The sequence below is a fragment of the Tinamus guttatus genome, unplaced genomic scaffold, assembly GCF_059628265.1.
Source record: "Tinamus guttatus ecotype Peru unplaced genomic scaffold, ASM5962826v1 Tinamus_guttatus_pri_ptg000296l, whole genome shotgun sequence".
In the NCBI taxonomy this organism is placed as follows: Eukaryota; Metazoa; Chordata; class Aves; order Tinamiformes; family Tinamidae; genus Tinamus; species Tinamus guttatus.
The window spans coordinates 461,234-482,987 of record NW_028288830.1 but is presented as its reverse complement, the minus strand read 5'-3'; the positions used below and the strand labels follow the sequence as shown (position 1 = coordinate 482,987).

General features: G+C 45.0%; 1 protein-coding gene across 8 annotated transcripts in view; it reads right to left on the bottom strand.

The window, feature by feature from the left end:
• Window positions 1-17,578, bottom strand: part of PUM1 (pumilio RNA binding family member 1) — a 61,877-nt gene extending 44,299 nt beyond the window's left edge. For 7 of the 8 annotated variants that reach the window (XM_088527920.1, XM_088527922.1, XM_088527923.1 and 4 more), the window contains exons 1-3: window positions 17,474-17,578; window positions 13,148-13,521; window positions 80-148 (exon numbers count right to left, since the gene is read on the bottom strand). In XM_088527920.1, coding sequence (XP_088384046.1) covers window positions 80-148; window positions 13,148-13,510 — 432 coding nt within the window. In that variant the 5' untranslated portion in view covers window positions 13,511-13,521; window positions 17,474-17,578. The remainder of the gene's footprint in view (window positions 1-79; window positions 149-13,147; window positions 13,522-17,473) is intronic. The other variant, XM_088527926.1, reaches the window with a different exon arrangement.
• Between the last annotated feature and the right edge of the window lie 4,176 nt (window positions 17,579-21,754).

Below are 21,754 nucleotides of genomic sequence, written 5' to 3'. Positions count from 1 at the left end.
AAAAAAAAAAAAAAAATCCCTCTTCCCTCCTTCCCCTAAAATACACATTTTTTTTTCCCTGCATAGGTCATTCACTTACCTCTCCCATAGTCCTTCCTTCCAAAGCAAGCGCTTGAAAATCATGATTCAGTTCATCCATGGAGCGCACCTATATATAAATGGGTGAGAAAAATCTACCATCAGCTGTTTGCATTTCTCTAAGATAATCAGGGTTTATAGCATTTTTTCTGATACAGACAGCAAGTCATATTCCAAATTCCAGCATATAACAAGGCAATTGGGCTCTAGGATGCAACTTACCTTGAAGACTCCCAGAAGCTACAACTTAAAGAGGGTCAAGTTTTTATACAGGCACAAAAAAGGCAAAATAAGCAATTAAGACAACCTACTGTAATTTCCTTTGCCAAGCTTATTGTAAACATTTATATTGCACATTGAGCTGTATTAATTTCAGGTGATGAAGGAGTCAATGCATAAGCAAGTCAGTCTGGATCATTTCCTTTCAGGCCAAGCCAAATAACTCTTGTGTAAAACAGATTTATATTCAACTTACATTGACATGAAAGAGAAACTACAAGAAAGACAATGGTGGGAACAAAAAGTAAATTAAGTGAAGAAAAAAAAAAAGTCATTTGAAGCTAAGGGCAAGGGACGAAGAGAAAGAGAACAAATAACATCTTAAATTCCATTGCCAATTTTAGCTGCTCCACCCGGAGTCTCAAAAGCCGCTAACACAATGACACAAAAATGTATCGTGGTGCAAAACACGACAGACACGGTGGGTTCAGGCCCTGGCTGCAGTATGTGGATTTGGGAGAAGATGAGAGGATACAGAATGTCGGAGTGAAGTCTGACGTGCAGAAAGTTCGTAAAGTGAAAAGGGGAGAAGAGACAAAACTGCATCGAGATCTGGGGAACCACTTCGAGTTAGAAACCTGCAAGGACGCAGCTGCATAAATGGATCTGTACTTATCTTACAAGGGTTTTTAATGGTTAAGCATTTACACAAATGTTTGCCATGGAACAACCAACTTTTACATTAACACAAGTCATTTCTGTAGCTATATGTTTACTTGAGCAATTACAGAATTTTCTGCTCTGGATCATGGCTTGAGGAAAGTGGATTCAATTAAAATAATTTTTTTTGAAAGGGCTGCAATTTAAAACTGTTAGCTAAAGAAATCATGCAAAAAATACAAAAGAACAGGTTTTCTGATTTTCATTCCTAAATTTTACCCAAGCAATTCCCTATGAACCCAAAGTACTGAACACACAAAGACGCACACAAAGGCCTACAGCCTTGAAGGCAGCACTGAAGCAACACCATGGTGCAAGGATCCAGATTAAATTATCATCCTCCCTGGACAGGGTGTCTGCATATTTAAGCTGTGCTCATGACAACAGCTGCAGGTCGCCTGTGCTCAGCAAACCCTGAGAAACCCACTCGATCCAAAACCTATCTCCTGCAGAGCGGCCGCAATGGTTCACACGACATTTATGAGTAATCCAACTCATACGGGTCCCCACATTCCTTTTTAATCTGTTTTGGGCATGTTGAAGAGTAATAACGCAATGTTTAGTCACTGCTGAAGACTTTGATGGATGATTTGGATGCTTTTTATCATGAAAAGACCATAACGGTGCTAACGGTTCTTGCAAATGACCAGCGCTAGGTGCAGTTACACCACATTCACTGAGCTTAAGCCTGACGTAGCCTGTGACACTCCTGCCACAAATTCCAGCAGAACCAAGCCAAGACTTCATTCTCGTTATGCTTTATTTCTATTTTAAGACAAGATTCATCACACCTCATGCAAGAAAATAAAGAAAGCATTATGGATGACCTCCAAGAGTCGCCTCCAACATAAACACTTCTACCGATCTGCGACAACACTAATGCAAAGAGACATTAATGATACCTGCTATATAATAATAACAGGTCCTTATGGAATATGCAACCCCTCAGTGGCCAGGGCACTGCAATTTAAATATGGTATCTTCTTTAGCAACTCTCAGTTGCAAATTATTGACAGTTCTGCCTGCACCGCGACACCAGCTGTGGCCACGTGAGCTGAGCAGCAGCAAATTATTGTTTGAATGAAACACCTGAGGAACAGGGGGGCTAAACAAATAGGTTCAGGAGGTGATGCAGTTTGTCCCCATTAGATGCAAGCACATTTGCCCAGATATCTTGGTTCGAGGGTCTGTATGTAGTAGAAAAACATGTTATCAATTACTCAAACCAAGTAGAGCAGTGCAAATACCTAATTGCATCCAGGTGTGAGGCCAATCTCCTGTGTTCACCTTAGACCAGTTTCCTTTCTCCACTATTAACAGTGCCCTTATCTTCAACGCCACCAAAGCCTTCAGAGCAAGTTTGTCCACCAGGACATCCACTAGAAACCACGGCCATTCAGCAGCTCCGGTCCCATTAAACTGCTCCTGTCCCACATGCTTATGTGGCTTCCTTCAGTGCTGAACATTTACTCACTCACAAAGACGCACATTTGTCCGCAACCAAAGAACACCCTGAGAGTTCACTGCTACAGAGCTGGTGCACAGATCTAGATAAGAGCAGGAGTAAAGGGCAAAAAGCAGCATAAACGTAACGGCTAAGTGCACTCCAGCTGCCTTACAGCTGGCTTAGTTGCAGACCTAATTGAGCACTTCCCCTCCTCTTGAGGACCTGAAGGAAACATTTCTTCAAACCTTTTTGGATTGCAAATACCACCCTAGTCTCCCTTTTTAAATGATACCCAGCAGAAATGGGCTGCCTACATTGCCTTCCCAAATATACCTTGCCTCAATTGCTCTGTCAAAAGCTAAAAATAAAGCATCTTCTCCTCCATCTCCTATCACAGGTCTGATAACAAAACAAATAATTCATTACAGAAATCCAAGTCTTACTCCTGCCTATCACCATTTCACCAATACGGACAAAGGTATTTTCTAAATCAGGTCTTTGTGCCTGACTTTTGGGCAGAGTCTTTATGCTCAGAGCCTCTGTATCACCAATTTTGCAGCCTTTCCTCTCAGCCACACGCTCCTTTGCCTCCACTTACCATTTTATTTATTTGTTTGCAAGATGGACTAATTTATTAGTCCTCTTTCAAAGACTGCTCTCAAAAGGGCTCCTCACAGCTCCCCTCTTTTATAATACTAAATAGCAATACCTCTTCACCTACATTCTCTTATGCGACGATGTGTTCAAATAGCACAGGCTCCCTTCATTGCCCTTTCAAGGAAGAAATGGCAGAATTTAAAATGACAAGTCCATCTTTTTACACACCTCAGCGTTGCAAAAAACAGGCGATACTCTGACATGGTCATGTATTGATAGCCTTTCACTTCATTACAATCCATTCCCGAAACAAACAGGGATTTGTGAAGCACAGCCACAGTCAAACACGACCGCAGGGCTCCACAAAGGAAAAAGAAGAGACTGAGCTGCAAGATGAGCACTAGATGTGGATACGATTTGATCACCATAAAATCTGGCTCACTGCTGAAACAGAACTCTGCAAAAAACCAGCCGGCAACGCCAAGATGCACGGGCGGCACCGGGAAGCAATGCCCTGACATCTGGGTAGCCCATGAGAACCTGATTCCTCAGAGGAAGAGGTGATCTCAAGAAATGTTTGGAACCACAGGAAGACAAGGCAGCTGCAGCAGAAGTGCTTAAGAGGTGATTGAACGAAACCCAACTTCTGCTCCGAGCCAGCAGCACCTCCATTTCCACCTCCACGAAACTAAACGCAAAGCAAAGCACATATCCTTACACATTACACTGGTACCTTCTTCTACCAATTCCTATTGCTTTTTGATAACACAGGAAATCCAGTAAGCTCATCTTTGAAGCCTAGGCCCCCAAATAAAAGCCCAGAATCTCCAAACGTTAATATTACTGCTACTGAAAGAGAGCTGCAATGCAATCTCACTGCACAAGAACATCCCTCACCTTCCCATTACTCCGTACACGCACTCTGGCGTTACGCAAGTTAATGAGCGTTTTGCTCAAGAAGAGTGATTTGCACATGCAAGAATATACAAATAGATGTCATTGTAACAACTCCAGCTCAGAGCTGCTTCACTGCCTTCAGTTCAGGAGCATCTACCCAAGAACCTCTTTGCCCAGCACTCCAACTCCAAGCAATGCTAAGAAGGGAGAGAGAGAGACACCACAGGGGTTGCTTTCCTTTGCATGGGCTTAAGTTGGTTCAGTGTCCCAGAACTGGATTATTTTCACCAATTTTCACCTTTAAAAACACACAATAAAGCAAGAAACAACTATGCTACTTGCTACAGCGTCGCTCCAGGGCAGAATCTTCAGTCTCCTGAAAAAAATCCCTTGGCCTCACCCATGCTGCAGAGAAATCCAGGCCTTTCCATGTTTCCTATGCCACTTCAGAGAGGACGAGACAAAACACAGGACACTTTCAACCGTTACCTATGCCCAACTTCAGCAACGCCAGCCCATTTATCTCTAGGCCAACCGCCGCTTTCAAAGCGGCCAAATAACTGCTCAGCGACCTCCCGCATTAGCAGTATTTGCTGGGGATTTTCCAGCCCCTTGCAGCACACAGATAGTTTGGGCCAGGTAGACATCATGTCAGGTAGACATTTAACACAGGTCCATGATATGTGGTGGGGTTTGGGGTGTTTTTTTGGTGGTTTGCTTTTTTTTTTTGGTTTAAGATTAGGGGAACTCACCATGAAACTTAATGATAGCAACTCGGAAGCAAGCGGCCCTCCAGTCCCAAAGGTGTGCAGAGAGTCCCTGTGCATCTCTGGATGTACAAATATGTAGTTATGGTAAAAATAAATTTTAAAAAATGCTAAGAACCTGCCCTAAGCAGAGCAGAGAAGCCTGCAAAAACAGCAGCTATGCACCAGCATGCCCACAGAAAGAAAAATAACTAAAAAGGCAATATAAATACACCCCAAAATGAAGCAACGAATATGGACACAGTGCACTACTGCTGCTTAAAACCTGCAGTTAAATTTTAACCTAGGAGAGAGGGAAAAAAAAAAAAAAAGCCCACAGGGCTAAATGGCACTTGTCAAAAGCATTTCTGCAACCACTTAAGTGAACAGGAAATGGGGCCCTACACTGCCTGTATGATTACTAAACACAGGGGTGAAGGACACAACAAATTAGCATGAACACAACAGCATTTTATATATATATATGTGTGTGTGTGTGTGTGTGTGTGTGTGTGTGTGTGTGTGTGTGTATGTGTGTGTTCTCAACACAAGGTTTTATATCCTGTAATAACTGAAGTCCCCTTCCAAAAGAAAGTACCTGAATTGTAATTTTAAGTCAATATTAATGTCAATAACTGTAGTGTTAACACCACGGCGTATATTAAGCAAATATAGGTGAATACAGAATCTTAATATGACCTTTACTTTTAAATTCAAAGTGTAATACCGTATCTCATTTCATGATCCCCAGGTAATGCAGGATTGTACTCTGGCCTTATACACGAAGGAAGTTTCATTTGCCTGGAACTTATGAACCATCTAGATGGACAAGCAGCAAAACTAGAGGTGAAATATCCCCCTTAATAGCAATGGAGAGTCCAACCGAACTTTTTTTCCCCTCTCCTCATGTAACAATGTTTCCTAGTAACAGGGAGGTGAGATGGTTTAAACACTCTTCAGAGAGAAAACCTGTGTATGGAACAAAATTTCAGTTTTTTTTGCCTATCGCTATTGTTTAATTCTATCTCGATTTCTCCATCTCCCAAAAGCTGCTTCCCACATACACTTGCCAGACCTATTTCCAAGACTCCCTTTCCCCATCACCTTCTTCTGCTAGGATCTACTCCCCACATAAATGCTGTAATCTAAGGAAGAGTTTACCTTCCCAATATCCCTCTTCCCCATTATTTCTGACTAGGAGGCAAAATCCTCAGGACAAATCACCTGAGAAACAGAGGCCAGGTAGGTGCTGCAAAGACAGGATTCAGTTCAGTTGTAACAGGCAAACATCCGTTTGCAAAATTTCTTCGATCCAGAGTAAATTACAGAGTGGACTGCTGCTTGGCCAAGCGAGCAAACCCCTCTGCACCCCACAGATCCTACTGGAAAACGCTTCTCTGTGCTTCCCAGAAACCACAAGCAGGGCTCTGGGACCACAAATCCAAGGGAACTTGCTCCAGTCCAAGGAATCCAAGGGTTCCTTGCTCGCTCAGCTGAGTTCTCAGGAAGCCCAGAGGGAGCCCTCCAACAACTGCAAGTTCTGGCACGAGCTTCATGGGTTAATGTTTGCATGGGTTACACTACAAATGCTCACCCAGAGCAGCTTAGGAGCATGTTTATTTCTTGGATTTTTTCTTCCTTTTTCCCTTTTCAACCTCAATTGCTTTTTCACAGCAATCACTATGGAGTGGAAGCATCACACTTTAACGTTCCCATCCACTAGGCTTTCATATTCTAGGTTTTGCTCAATTCGGTAACGGGGGGGAGAAAATAAGATAAAATAAAAACTTTATTTCCTAGTAAAGCATTCCTCAGGAACGGTCAACAGGTCTACAAAAACAACAGTACTGAGACAGTAAGAACAAGAAACATCAGAAACATTCAGTCAGATCACTGCCTGATTAAGGCATTATTTAAAAGGAGAGAGAGCTTCTAATGGCTGCACAGCTTAAATGCTTTGCAGCACGTGATTTATATACTTATAAGTTGTTAAAGCCTTTTAAATTAACTACTACCAAAGGCTTACACATTTTGGATGGAAATAAATGCCTCTCGCTAGGCTGTGGGAGACTGACTGCGTTTGTCATGTCTGAATGGCTCACACAGCAGATTATTTGAGAGCTCTACTCTGCGTGCACATACACACACATATATGCGCTTATATATAGTATCTGGGGGAAAAAAAAGCATTTACCAGCTGGCAATGAGAAAAGCACCCCACACTAGCAACAGTCGGCTTGCCACCAACAGCTACATGCAGGGTTAAAATATGTTGTCCCAGCGACTGATTACAGCACTATTTTTAGAGCTCTCTTATAACAATAGTCAGTAAAGAATGTGAAGTCACAAGTATTAGACAGGATTAGGTGGTTTAACTACTATTTTTGTAGTAAGGGGTTCATCGTTAGAATTGCTACTACCATTAGCATTCGAAGCAAAACACTATTGAAATTGCAGATTGGCTAATGCTCTGCATGGCATTTAGCCAAGACGATTAATGATTCAGGGTACAGAAATAAATGCAAGAAAGGCAGCCTTTCAGAATGGCCTGGCTTAGTTAGCTAATTATGTTTTTCCTCAGATTTTATTCACCGAGGAAAGCGCTTCATTAATGTGGAATTTAGGTTACCCTGCGGTGTCTCAAGCACCCACCATTGGGGCACAAATTGTCACGATACTGGATTATAGAGAAAGTAACCTTAACTTTGCCCCGCTGGAGCTGGTAAAACGCAGTGAAAACCACCTTATGCCTCCCAGACGTGCGTTTGGGCGCTGATTTTGTGCAAGCGGTCGAGGTTACGGCAAAATAAACGTCACTCGGGCTCTGCACAGCCTCAGTGCAGGGTGATTAAAGCAGCCAGGTAGCTCCTGGTAAAACCAAGCAAAGAGGAAGGAGTAACACAATATCTCAGAGCTCGCTTGACTGGAGGGATCGCAGCATCACGTGGCATCTGCGAACAAAGGCAAGTTTGTTCCTTACAGGATCATCTGTCGATCCAAGACGGCTTCAAAATCATCTCAGAAAACACCTGTGATGTCTGGGCTGGTTTTCAGACATGGGCATCACTGAATTCAACACGCAGGAACAAGCTTTGGCAAGACTTCCATTCAGCATTTTTTTTCCATTTTTCAACAGAAAGGAACAGAAAGAAACAGTTTGGTGAGTAGGGGTAAGAGAAATTCATTGTCCAAGTTCATTATGTAGAAGCTACCGTGAACGGATTATAGGGCCTGGACCTGGTGTCAAGTCTCTCTTCAACGGAAGACATCCATTTCTTCAGCATCATAACGTGTTTTACAGACACACAGATACGTTACCAACTTGGAGAGATTCAGCAAACCACAGAAAACCCAGTAAGGGGAAACCAAAATTAGCGAGAAGAGGAGGCACAAAACATGTCTTGGGAAATGGAACTTCTCCGTAAGAGGACTGAGCGCAGTATAACTGGATTTTCTTTTTAAGCATTGGCATTTTCAAATTCAGTAATGTGAAAATATTTTTCTCTTTCCAAGCAAACATCACAAAATGAAGACTACAAAAATTCCAGCAACACATGAAGAAACCCCAAAGCCAGTACACTAGATTACTAGTGCTAACTGAACTGGAGTTGGGTGTATGGCACATGGCTATCAGGGACAGCAAAACCTACAACAGATTGAGAACTGGCAAATTCTTACATTGCCTTTCAGAAGATTTCAGGATTTTTCTATACAAGACAAGGATTTTCCAACGCTCATCTTTCAACATCTAACTTAACCCATCTCTCTGTACTCCCTCTATCCCAAGAGGGATTTTCAAAGGGCACAGTAAACCAGAAACATTAATTAAAGTGTTCTGAATCCCCTCCTCCAAGATATCCCTTCTCCCATTTACTACAGAGAAAACCCTGCAAAACAAATTAGCCAAGCTAGACTCTTGATTCTGGCAAGTTATTGCTTTCCTAATTATCCGAGCATTGAGTGAGTACAGTCACTGCACTGCTAATGTAAGGAAAGCCCCAGCTAGTACGATACGATACACAGAAGTACTCATGAAAATTCAACAGATTTAATGAAACATACATCAGAAAACGTTCTTCAAGAACAGAAGCATAGATTATATTGCAAGGGACACATCCTTCAAGGACTCTCCCCATGCCTTCAGCTGTAGCACAGACAACCGGATTATCTGGACCACTGTAGCCCTTATGCAGCATACACCTGCCCAGAGACAGGCACACAAATCTTTCCTATAGCATTAAAAGTCTCTTAAACAGGATTTCACTCGGGGAAAACATGAGGGCTGCTGCTTGCGTAGCTTGCAGGATCATTCTGGAGAGCATTAACGTGACTTGAAGGCAAACCTTGGTAATGGAGCCTGCCAAAAGAAGAATCAAATCCAGACATTTACACAGCACCAAACGGTGTGGTTTGAGCAGCGGTGTTTTATGAGGGCAGCTGCCCAGAGACTTATCTTCTGTGTTCACTTATATGTAAGTTCTTAATATGTTGCTCAGTCACACCAAGGACAAAATGAACTACACAACTCAATTCCAGCCCTGCTGCTTTCACTATTCTTCATCAACTGAACATGGAAAAATTCCCCACATTCAAGATGACAACCCTCATACAGCTCTGCTGTCTCAAATTATTACTTAAACATGGCCTCAAAGAAAGTAAATTCCTAAAATCACTTGCCACTACTGAGCAACACTCATATTATTCTAACTGCAACTTCAGTCCGAGATTGAATATACGCATGTAATGGCATTCGGAAGGGGGCACCACTAGAGAAACTCTCTTGACTGAAGTTCAAGAACACACATGCGTGCAAAAGACACACAATCCCAAGAGGCCCTCAAACCAAAGCAGTTTTCCTAAAAGCCTGTCGGGCAGTGATTAAGTTCTTCCAGCAGCCCATCTCAGCTGCCTTCTCATTCCCCTTAGTAGTAGTAGGTGGCTGTTTGGGTTTGTAGCGAGATACACCAACTTTCATCACTGAGTCAAATCCAACCTAGGCCGTGAGTCATCAGGAGTCATCTTGTAACTCCTTACTAACCAATGGGAAGCAAGTGGCCGATCTCAACCCATTTCCTATGGGATGAAAAGTTTTCCAAGTCTGTCTAGAAGTTCAGAGATTCCAATCTAAAAGGAGAGCCTGTTTCACTGCTGCATCTGCAGGAGAGCAAGAGGAATTTCGAATATCGTCTGTTTTGATGGGCCGTGTACCTTTGATACGTGCATATGAAAAGAAGCTGCGGCCTCTTTTATTTATATATAAAAATACATATAATGAAAAACATATTTTCTCCTCTCTCATGGAGTAGGGGAAAAAAAGCAAAACATCAAAAGAATGAGCATTTTTCCTGTTATCCCCAAACTTCCTGTCTACATCGAGATGCCACTATTTCATTGTGGCCAGAAAGCAAGTTCTTTTTAAGCCACCCCTACAAAAGCTTTTCACTGCTGAATCTGTAGAGTTGCTAGTCAGAGGATGAGCAAATGACAAGGAGAAATAGCAAGTGCAATCAAAAAAATGAAAAGCAAGGATATACTGTATGTAAATTATGACTCAAAACATTCATAAGCCTTCAACAACACACGATGAAATGCTGTCATTTGGAAGAATCACAGGAGTATTATCACCAATACAGACAGAGATAGATGGCTGTCCACATACGTAAGACTGAAGAAACTAGGATTCAACAATTAAGAAAATAATAATAATCACTCTACCTTTAATTATGACCTTCTAAGCTCTAGGTAGATATTAACCTGCAATACCCTATAATTATTTTTTTCTGACTTTCCATTATCTTCTAGCTACTTATCTTCCCAAACAGTTTTTCAGCATCAAGTAGGGCCCTCGCTGCCTCTACCTTTAACGCAAAAGTTCAGCGGAACAAACCTGACACCACGTCCAACAAACCGTCCCTTAAACCATCCCATCACATCCCATCTTCCTACAAGTGTCAGCACCTCCTTCCATTTCTTTTATTTTTGCAGGGAATACTCAGCTCTACTCCAGTTAACCCCAAGTTGAATTCAAGGATTTTTGTATGCGTAAAACTATTCCTTGCTCCAAGGGATTTGTAACTAAAGGTGACAAATTTGCAAGGATGGGTGACCAAAAAGTCAATAGAAACGGCACTAGCAAGATTTACACATGCCCTATGCACTGTTTCCCATGAGTAAAACTCTGAGGTACACACAGAGCATCCTAGAAAAAGGACTCAAGAAAGCCTGAAACAATAAATATATAATTGTAACTGCACAGCAATCACTATCCTATACAATAGAAAGTGAAAGAAAATGGTCACTGTCCCATCCAGCAGTGTTGACTTAAGTATAAAGATGAGTTGAAAGATGGATATAGCATGTAAAGTACCAAACATGTACAACACATTACAGGCACATAAAAACCATTAGGAAATAACTCAGATTAGAAAAAATACCATAGTGTAATTGAAGATAAAACTTTATGCTTCAGGTCGCATGGCAGGAAAACCCAGAACACATCATATGCAACATCATGAACCTAATCTTGCAGGCATATTTTGTCCACACGATCATCTTAGAAGTGTTCTGCCTCAAAAAAGCACCTACATTGTTTTAAGTTCATTCAAAATAGTATAAACTAAGAAATTTTTGAAAACAAAAAAGTGGTACAATTGCTACTATTATTTCACTGAACAACTTTAAAAAAAAAAAAAAACAATAAGAGGAGGAAAAGTAACATATCTGACACCAGGAGGGATTGTTTCTTAGAAAGTGTCACTAGAAATAACTAGGTTATTAACAAACACAGTAAAAATAAGTAATTAAAAACAAAGCAACAGTGCAATTTTTAATGACCACAAGATTTTTCTTTTTCTTCGCCACCAATACATTTTGTTGTCGTTGCTTTTAGGGATTTTCATAGAAAGGGAGTGAAAAGCAAAAGGTGGAGGAAAAGAGGATTAGGAATTTCATGACAGGTAGTTCAATTTTTTAAGTCATCTTTACAAAAAATATCCAAACAGCAGTTGTCTCTGTCTAAGCGTTTCCATGCTAGACTGCATGATTTTTTTTAAATCTAAAAAAATGAAGCCATTCAGTAGGAATTTTTTGCTTACTGATTCCTACACGACCTAAAGCATATTGAGACCCCTTCCATCTACAGCTCTTGAAGCTGACTATAAGCTTATATAGTGAAAAAAATGCATTTTACTTCAATGCAGTATTTCCTTTAAAATTACAATTTAACTAAATACTTTGTTTCCACAGAAGGGAAAACTAGAGTATGCTTGGGGCCGCTTGCTTCACATTACAGTACTTTCCGCTGGTTTTCGTACAGAACCGAAATTACCAGGGCATTTGGGTTTACTTCCTTGTTGATGCACACACTGACTTTGGCTAGGTTGCAAAATTCCCTGCAATGTTTGCTTTTAAATGGTCCAGATGACAACACACCCCCCAGAGAGGCACAGTGGGAGAACGAGGGCTTGTTCGTTTTTGTTTCAAAACCTCGAGGCAGGCGATGTTAAGGAGGGTCATAAAAGCTTCATTCCTGCTGCTCTAAAAAGATTTGTGGGAATCGCTCGGTTTTAAAATGCGCTTACGACTCAGTTTTGCGCCCATGCCTCTCTAGGAGAGGCAGAATCCTTCCTTAGGTCATTACTATATTTGAAGGGTTTCTTACAGCTCAGAAAAGCTGCAGTGAGTCACACACATTTACCTCGTAATACATCCCACAATGAAACTAGGGGAGAGACATCTAGCTAGTAAACATTACCACTAAGGCACGTTTTGGCCCACTACTCTTTTGGAGATATAAGGTGAATGAAAAAAAAAAAAAAAAAAGAAAAAAGAGTTACTTCTGCTTCTACAAGTACTATTTCATGCTGTTCTTACCACTGTCTTCTCCATTTAGCTAAACCCATTAATAGAGCTGCCCCCCAATTGTAACAAAACCCACAAAACTAAGCAAAAAGCAGAGTAACACACACTGCAAGCTACTTCCAGAACGGTGTTTTTCAATATTGGGAATGCCACAAGCTCAGCCTACATGCATTGGCTTTTAAAGCAGTTTTGTAATAACATTACATAAGAATTATTTAACTACAGCAACAGATTTGGAAAAAGAAAAAAAAAAAGCAAGCTGCAGCAGTCACTGCTAAACTGGTTCACACATACAAAAATCAATAAAGGCAATGATAAATTTGGCAAACAGATACGTTCAACTGTCACAGAGAGTGGACTGGAATTTGAACACCCTCAAGAACAACAACATCATGGTTTATAGCTAGCAAGGCATCGCAATCCTGAAAAGAAAACAGAGAACAGAAGCATGACCGTTCTAATGACAACATAACCACATAACCAGCTAAAGCCTGAAAAAAAAAAAAAAAGTTTCATTAAAAGCATCTATGGTAAATTGATTCATTCAACACGTTCAGTTTAGAAACATTTAACTTTTTTTTACCTGGTGTTCTGCATGAATGTTATCCCCAGTAGGCCAGCGATGTTTGCTGTTATTATAGCCGCCTCCACCACTTCCTCCTCCCCCAAGCTGCTCACCATGCTGCCTCTGAAAGAAGTAATCCACCATAGCGTCGTCCTGGGAGCGGCCTGCGACTCCTATGGATCCGGGAACAGGACTGGAGTGTGTCCCTGCTGCAAGGGCTTGATTTGCAGCTGGCTGTTGCTGAGCCTGGGACCCTGTTCCAGATGTCAGTACAACAGGCATGTTGGGATTAGCTGTATCTTGAGTGTGCTGCTTCAGGTGGGGGCTGAACGAGTCCTGCCAGAGCACTGCTTTTCTCTTCAAGACACATGCAACGCTCATTCCACCAACACCTGCAGGGGCAGGAGGAACAGACAGAGAGAAGCAGAGGGAGACAGAAAGGGAAGAAACTCACTGAGCTTCAATTTGAAATATTAAATAAGACACCCACCTTAAAACTAACAGAGAAACAGCGAGTGCCAAATCTGACATGCAGGATCCATGTCAGGTGCCTACTGCACTGGAAGCAGACCACCGTGCAGTGGAAATGCTCTAGGCTGGCCAAAACTCCAGAGCAGTGCTACAAAAACTGCTGGAATTACAACACTGGCACCCGCCACGTGTTCACAGCTGACGAGTTACAGAGTCCCCAAGCCCTCCACGTGAGGATGTGCTCATTCAGTAACACAAAATACAACCCCTTTTGCAAATGTAAACTTGAAACCTTAGATTTCTACCATTAATCTGGTCTCAAATATCGCACACCCTGCCCTGCAAACTCAGGAGCTGTCTTTGGCTCCGAGATGAGGAGATATCTCCACGTTTTATATGGGATTCCCTGGAGAAAGACCAGCCAACCTCTTAGTGCCTGCGAGATCGGCAGAACCTTCCAGAGCCGGAGCAGCCAGCAGGGTCCGTTCAGCCACAGATGACACACGGGAAAAGCTCAACTAGTTATCAGAATTACCCAAATATCCCAAATTATTCACACATGGCCAGAATTATCTACACACGGGACAAGCAACAGATTAAGCTGACAGCAACTTATCAATTTACTACCCTCCAGGATATTTTGATAGCAGCCCAGTAAAAGTTTATTTGGTATAGTGCAACTACAATTCTGATGGCGAAAGCAATGAAAACATCACACATGTGAGCAGAGAAGTGCTTCTCCCTTGTTATGCAACACTTGCCCAGTGCAGAAAGCACATTGAAATGGAATTGGTATTTCAGAGCATGTTTTACAGCCTGAATTTCTTTATTTTTTAATTACCTATGTACAACCCATAAGATCGCGGATCACTTCAAGGATGAAACAAGGGGCAATTGGGCCCTTGGTGACTGCTACCACCTCTGCCTACGTGCAGAGAGGACTTTTCCTGCTGCACCCTGCCTGCTCTAAACCTTGGCCCTGTTCCTGCAAGCCCCTCGGAAGGGCCTGAAAGGAGGCTCTGTCTCCCCCTCTGCTCCTTGTAGTGATTCTGAACAGAAGTGAAACACGACATGCAACTTCCAAGAACAATTCGGTGACGGGGAGAAAAAGCTGACAAAAAAAAAAAAAGCCCCAAGCCTTATCTATGATCTGAAATATTCAGACTTATCCCACTAATAGAGTGTAGCACTCCTATTTTAGAAGGAAAAGGGTTAAAAGCAGCACAACAAAATGGTTTTGATTACATCTACAAGGGGCCTTGTCACCTCCCTCCTCACCTCCCTGACCATGTAAACAAATAACTTTGCAAGGTGTTTTACACGTTTAAATAAATGCACCATTTAAGATATTTCTACTCATTCAAATGCTACTGTCTTCCGGAAAGTCTGGAAATCCCTATCAGATTTCTCAGACACTTATTATTTAAAGCATTATGATTGATATTACTAATCCATCACTCATTTTCTAAAAAACAATACACTGATTTACTGGTATTTTTCCTTTAGTGTTTTGGTAATAAACATAATAAAGTGTTTCACAACAGTGAAATGAACAACTAAAGCTCCCAGTGTCTCTTAAGAAATAAACAAAAAAATATGAAAAAGATGGGATTACCAGTAAGAAATTCACATATTACCAAGCTTTTGGAGGCATGGGGGTGAATAGTCACAAACAGTTAAAATGAGAATGTAGGATTCTATGATTCTGATTCTGCAAAAATTTGCAAATATATATAATGAATAGCTCTAGAAACTTCAATGAAAACATCAAAACGCACAAATCTACATGTGCAAGTCTGAGCAGCACTAACAGCTACATAACTTTCCTTCCTCAAAACAGGGCAAAATGATTTCTCTTTTAACTGTCCATAGAGACTTAGTGCCCTAAAGGGGGATTAAAACATCTTTAACAAACAATCAATAATAGAATATAAACAAAAGTGGTGTTTTTCCTCAAAGACGGGAAAATTCAGCCTTTGAAAACAAGGATTTTGGAGGAACTTGCTTGTTTACAGACAGAGCCATTAGAAGGGAGGCATTTCGGGCCTTGTCCACTTATGCACGTGGATAAAACACTCAGAGCTTCAAATAAAGAAATAACTGAAGCTGTTGAGTTCCAGGCCGCAGCAAAGCAAGAAAGAAAACTATATGTATATCTATTTATATATTTTTTTCTTTTCTTTTTTGGGACTGGAGAAAATCTCAGCCAAGAGCTAGCAGAGGTACCAGCGAGAGCCGCACGACCGCGCTCCGAGACGCTTCCTCTTTCATGCAGCGTGGCCGAGGCGGCCCTAAAGGAGCCCAGAAAACTTGGCAAAGGAGACATTTTGAAAGGGAGCAAAGGGGAAACGAGAATTGTGGGTAGTTCACGCTTAGTTCCAGGCCGGGTTTTTATAGAAATGCCGTGTTAAATGTAGCAGGCAGCTGAATACTGTCATTCAAAGCACACCGAGCATCGGAAATATGTGCAGTCACCTACACAACACGCGTTCGTTAGGCATCCGGCAGCTGCAAACTGCACCACCCCAAACATCTAATGGCTCCGGAGAGGTTTTTTTTTACCCAACTCTTGCTAAAAAGCCGGAATAAACGGCTCAAATGGAAACGGCTCCCGAGAAGAGCCACACATGTACAAACAAAGGCTCCTATTTAGCTGAGCTGGGGGAACGAAGCCCGTTGGAAAACCAGGGTCTGGCCTTTCCCCTCCCGCCCCAACAAAAATAATAACACAAAAATAAGCAGCGTTACGGACACCTCCAAAACAGGCCTGACAGGGGGCTCCCCTCAACAACAAAACTTGGAGGTGCCACTGAATCCGGGACACAGCTGGGGTTTTTTGTTTTGTTTTTTCTTTTTTGTTTTTTCCTTGGAGAAGTTAGGCTGGGAATTCGAGTGGCCTCCCCATTGTTCAGGCGCTGCGTGGCCTGCGAGAACTTTTCCCTTTTTTAAGGGGAAAAAGCTCATGTTTTCCCTGAAAAGCTGCCAGGAAGCAGGCAGAACCATCACCCAGCAAGGCGCCCACTCATCGCCTCCTCGGGCCCCCCCAGCCCCAAACTCCTTCCTCGCCATCGGCTTCATAATAACAATAATAACATAAAAACAAAGCTTGGCTAAGGACAAAGTTATTAAATGTGGAAAAAAAAAAAGAAGGAAGGAAAATAATTAAGAAATAAAATATTTCTCAGTTCAGGGCAAAACACGGGTGGCTTTTTTTTTTAATTAAAAATGGTCAATTAGAGCTATTATGTGAAAGGAAAATAGGGAGAAAGGAGAAAAACAGCCCCCAGGTGCCTGCAGCCCACGCGGAGCCCCGCGTCCCCCTCCCCAAGGGCCCCCCGGGGCCCCCTCGCCGTTTGGGGGGGCCGAGGGGCGGGTGAAGGGACGCGGGGGGGGGGACCCGCCCGCAGCGCCGCGGCCCGGGCCCCCCCCCCCAGCCCAAGCGCCGGGCAACAAAGAGGGGCCTCGGCCCAGCCCTGCCCCGAGGCCGGGAGCCCCCGGCGGCACCGAGAACCCCCCGGGACGAACCGGGACACCCCGAACGGAGACCGCCCCCCCCCCATCCTCCCGGTGGACGGTGTGGGGGGGGGGCGCTCCCCACCCCAGGCCCCATAACAATCCCCCCCCCCAGCCCCGCTCCCGCCGCCCCGGGGATGCGACACGGAGCCTCCGCGCCGCCCCCGCGAACAAAGAAGGGGCCGCGGCCGCCGCCGAGCGCGGGCGGGCGGGCGAGCCCGGCGCCGCCGCCGCCGCCAGCGCTCGCCCTTCGGGGCGGCCTGGCAGCGCTCCGCGGCCGCTGCCCGCCAAGACGGCGGCGGCGGCGGCTGCCCGGGAGTGCGCGGCGCGGCGCGGGGCGGCCGCGGGAGCGGTACTCACGGGCGGAGCGGCTGGATGAAGATGGATCCCGGCCCCCCCCAGGCCGCTCGCCGCCTGCCTCTCCCGCGGCCCTCTCACTCCGACAACATGGCGGCCCGCTGGGGACTGGGGCGGCGCGCGCTGCACGCCGGGAAGGCGAGGCCGAGCCCGGGCTCGGCCCGCGGCGCCTCGGGGGCGGCCCGGCCAAAGCGGCGGGTCCCGCCGGCGCTTCCCGGCTCGTCCTGGCGCTTCCCGGCCTCTCCCGGCGCTTCCCGGCCTCGGGGTCGGCGGTCCCCGCCACCACCCAGCCGGGCAGGGGCCGCCACAGTGCCCTGGGCAGAGGCGCAGCTGCTACCAAGCCCCAGCGCCTCTTCCCTCCCGCCCTCCCTCCATTTTATCCTGCCCCTTTCCCCCCTTTCTTTCACCCGAGTCTGAACAAGGCCGGCTCCGTGGCCCCTGCAACGCATCGTCCTCGTTGCCCCCCACTGCCCCGCACACTGTTCAGACCAGCTCTCACCCCTTCCTGTTCGCCCATCCATTTTTCCCCCTTTTTTCCTTCCTGAGTCTCAACACAGCATCATGGTGGCCCTTGTTGTTCCCCATTGCCCCCCTCACCCTACACATCATTCTCGGTGCCCCTCATCACCCCCTGCACCATCCCTGCTGGGCCCTCACACCCCTTCCTTTTCCCCACCTCCATTTTCTCTCCTTTTTTTCCCCCTAAATTTGCGCATCCACCACTCTCATCCCCCCTTGCTCATTCAGCCCTTTTTCCTAGCTGTTTTTCCCAGTGCAGGTGGTTCCAGATGGCATTCAGGGACTGGGGTGCCGCAAGCCCCTCGGGCAGCCCATGTTTGCCATCTTCATCCCAGCATCAGCCCCAAAACATGGGCTCAAACCTCGGAGGGTTCCACAGCTCCCTCGCGACCCCCACTACCGTGACACCCTCCTGGTATAAAAATGGCAATTTCCTCCTTTCTGAGGAAACGTCTCCCAGAACGTTTTGCCGGCATAAATTCATCATGGCATTGATGGATGCCCCCAAACCACATCCCCCATTTCTCCATGAGGCCCCAGAGCTGTGGAGACCTCTGTGTTTGCTTAATTTTCCTCCTGCAGACATTTTAATATCAAGCTTAGCTCCAGGATTAACTGATGCCCCAGCCTTGACTGAGGCTCCTGTACCCCACAAAAATACAACATTTTATTGGAGTTATCACAGTCATTATTGCCACTAACGCGGTTCCTCACCAGGTGTAACCATCCGGTATTCCTATTACACTGTAACTACCATTGGGAAAACAATTACTAATGCAATAAGAATTAATTGTGTCCAATGCTTTTAATTTTTCCCAAGGGGAAAATTACAGTCGTGCCAAGTTGGGTTTGGGATCGGCGGTGAAGACGATCAGAGAATCCAGATCATTCCAGCTCCTTGCCAGGTGCTTTAACCGTTAAACACTGTCTTTTCCCAAATTCAGATGAGTGAGATAGGCTAAAACATAGGAAGTTTCTGTTTATTTGCAGGGCCGCTACAGGGCTGTGTTTTGTGCCCTTCAAACCTCTCCAAAAACCTCCACGAGGGATCATGCCTGAGTGCCACACTACAACCTGCCCTCCCATGGCTGCCAGAAACCAATTTTTCAGCCCGCCAGTAGGAAGTAACAAATATTTAGTTTGTGAAGGGCCTTCTCATGTGAAGTCAAAGGAAATGCAGATCCAGACTGGAAACACAGACCAAAAAGTGTATATAGACTTAAGTGTAGCTTCTATAATGTATAGAGCAATACTCATTCTTTGTGTTTATGAGCCCAGCATTATCAGCCAAGCACATAATCTTTTTTTTTCTTTTTTTCTTTATTTTGTTTTGTTTTTCATGTGTGGCCCCAGGTTTCCCTGTGTTTGCAGACAGGACAGCTTGGACTACACAACCCAGTGTGCATTTCTCCCCCTCCAGCCGGTTTTGCCCTCTGGACATTAAAACAAAGCACTGTACTCTGGGATCAGTAGTTTTTGCGATAACACGTCCATGTTAAAGGGACAGCTTGTTTGAAACCTTCCAACAGGAATTTTGCCCTCCCTCCTGAATTTCGGTGTTCCTCTCCCATTTTTAGAGCAATGTTACAAAGATTCCTGACACTGTAATAAGGTTTTCTATGATTGTTTCTGCTAGCGAATCACACAAACAACAAGAGGAAACTGCCCGTGCAGGGAAATGGAACAGGGCATGTCGTCACATGCACAAAGTAAGCAAACAAACAGCACGTCCTCGGCAAGATTACAGGCTTGGAAAATGGCTTTGTAATGCGACCATGTCCCTCCAGCTGCAGAGAGCTCTGAGCTGGAGACTTGGGTCCCGAAAGTCTGAGCTTTCGTGCTCTGATCAAGCAGGTGTGGTTTAAGTTAGAAGTTAGTTCAAGCCTTGTTTATCATAATAATGATCTTTTCACAGGACTGGAGCCAGTGGAGGTCTAGCTGGATCATTTGGATCCCTTTCCCTGTCAGATGGTTGCAGGGAATGATGGATATCCCAGCCCTCCTCTGCCGTGCCGCCTCTTCCAAGCCATTTGGGCCGCTGTGGCTTGTTTGACACTGCAGGACAAATCCAGAGGGAAGGGCTGTATTAAACTCAGCACAGCTCCGTTGAGTTAAGCCATGTCTGCTGCAGGATTTTGCCCATATAGAGGTGTAACTTCTACTCTAGCCCCATGCACCCTGCTGATGCGAACCCCTGATCCTCAGCTCCTCAGCGGCCTAAGAAGTGCTGCCAACATGAAGCCTGTGGAACAAGTAGCTCCTGTTAGCGAGGCCTGGCTGCCCCAGGCCTCTCCGAGCCCTTCACCAGAATAGGAACGTCATCGGTTGCTCTGGCAAGCTTTCCTAGTGAGGATGCAGCTAATTCTGCCAAGCTGCGCTCTCCTGTTACACAAAAACCTCCCCGCTGACATGAGTCAGCCCACCAGAAAGAAGCAGGTAGTGAACCCCTATTAATACTTAAATTTCCTCCTGGTGAAGGTCTACTTTGGCTTCTGCCATGCTATGGTGCAACATCCCCAAATTACTCCAGTGTGAGTGAGGCCAACTTCATGGTGGAGCCCTGGGGGCTCCATGAATAATAAAACTGTGTCATTTTGTCACGGGAGCTAATAAATCTGAGCGTGCACCCCTCAGCATCCCTGCAGAGGATGCCTGAACCTCTCTAGGATCCCCTGCACCACTGTGTCTTGGGCTGAGACACTGCAAAGCATCAGCCTTGAGTCTTGCGTTTTTAATGGTTTGGGCTGTTGAATGTGACAGTTTGGGACCTGTGTCACCGGCAGTTTATCTGTCCTCACTGCACAGTGTGAGGAAAGGAGGGTTTTGGGGACAGCACCCACTTTTCCTGGCTGTCCCTGGAGCTCTGTGCTAGCAAACACGGAACAGAGCAAGCGTAATTTGTGTGGGCGAATTTGGGCAAGCTCAGGACAAGGGCTTGCCGAGGCGGCTCGGTGGCCCGAGGCTATCACGCTCAGAGATCCATGAGAAGCCCTGGCCACCCAATGCACACGAGAGATAACAGCCGGTATCACAGGAGGCTGCAGCACACGCCCGGGCTGCAGGCAGGGTCTCTGACACCAGAACCATGTTTTGTGTTAATTATACCTAGGGTAATCTCATTTATACCAGCCTAATGAGGGAGGGACAGCAGGAGTCTTTCTGCAGGTGAAATGTTAGTGCTTGAAACCCTCTTCTGCCAGTATCGAGTTTATTTGGTTTAGGAGGAAAGGCACAGGGAAATGACACAACGGGACCCCTTAGTTAGAGGAGCAGGAACTTGAGTTTGAGCCAAACTTGCAGCACCTCAACCCTTCTAGCAGCCAGTTCTTCTGCTTTCCCACCACTCCGATCCTTCCTCCTGCCCTTGGGACCATGTGGAGCTCCAGGTCCTCGGTGCTCATTCTGCCCAAGGATTGGCGAGTTCACCGCTGCCTGGATGATTGTGAGAGCATTGGGAGCAGGATTTGGGGGTGCTCTGGGCAAAAGGATGGTCTGGGGGGAAACACAGTCCTTCCTTACAACAAGCTTCTATATTAACTTACCAAATGCTTCCCTCTGCTTCTGTACACGCAGGAATGGCTCAAATTGATGCACCAGGGATCAAGTCTCAGCTCAAGCAGAGAGGGTGCTAAAGGGAGTTATTGCTTTACAAGGTTTATGGAAACACCCTGTCTTCTGCTTGCGATAGGCACTGTTCAGTCCCAGGGGAAACGTGCTGCTCCAGACACCGCACACGTGCGATGGGATATGTGAAAGACCAGGCCT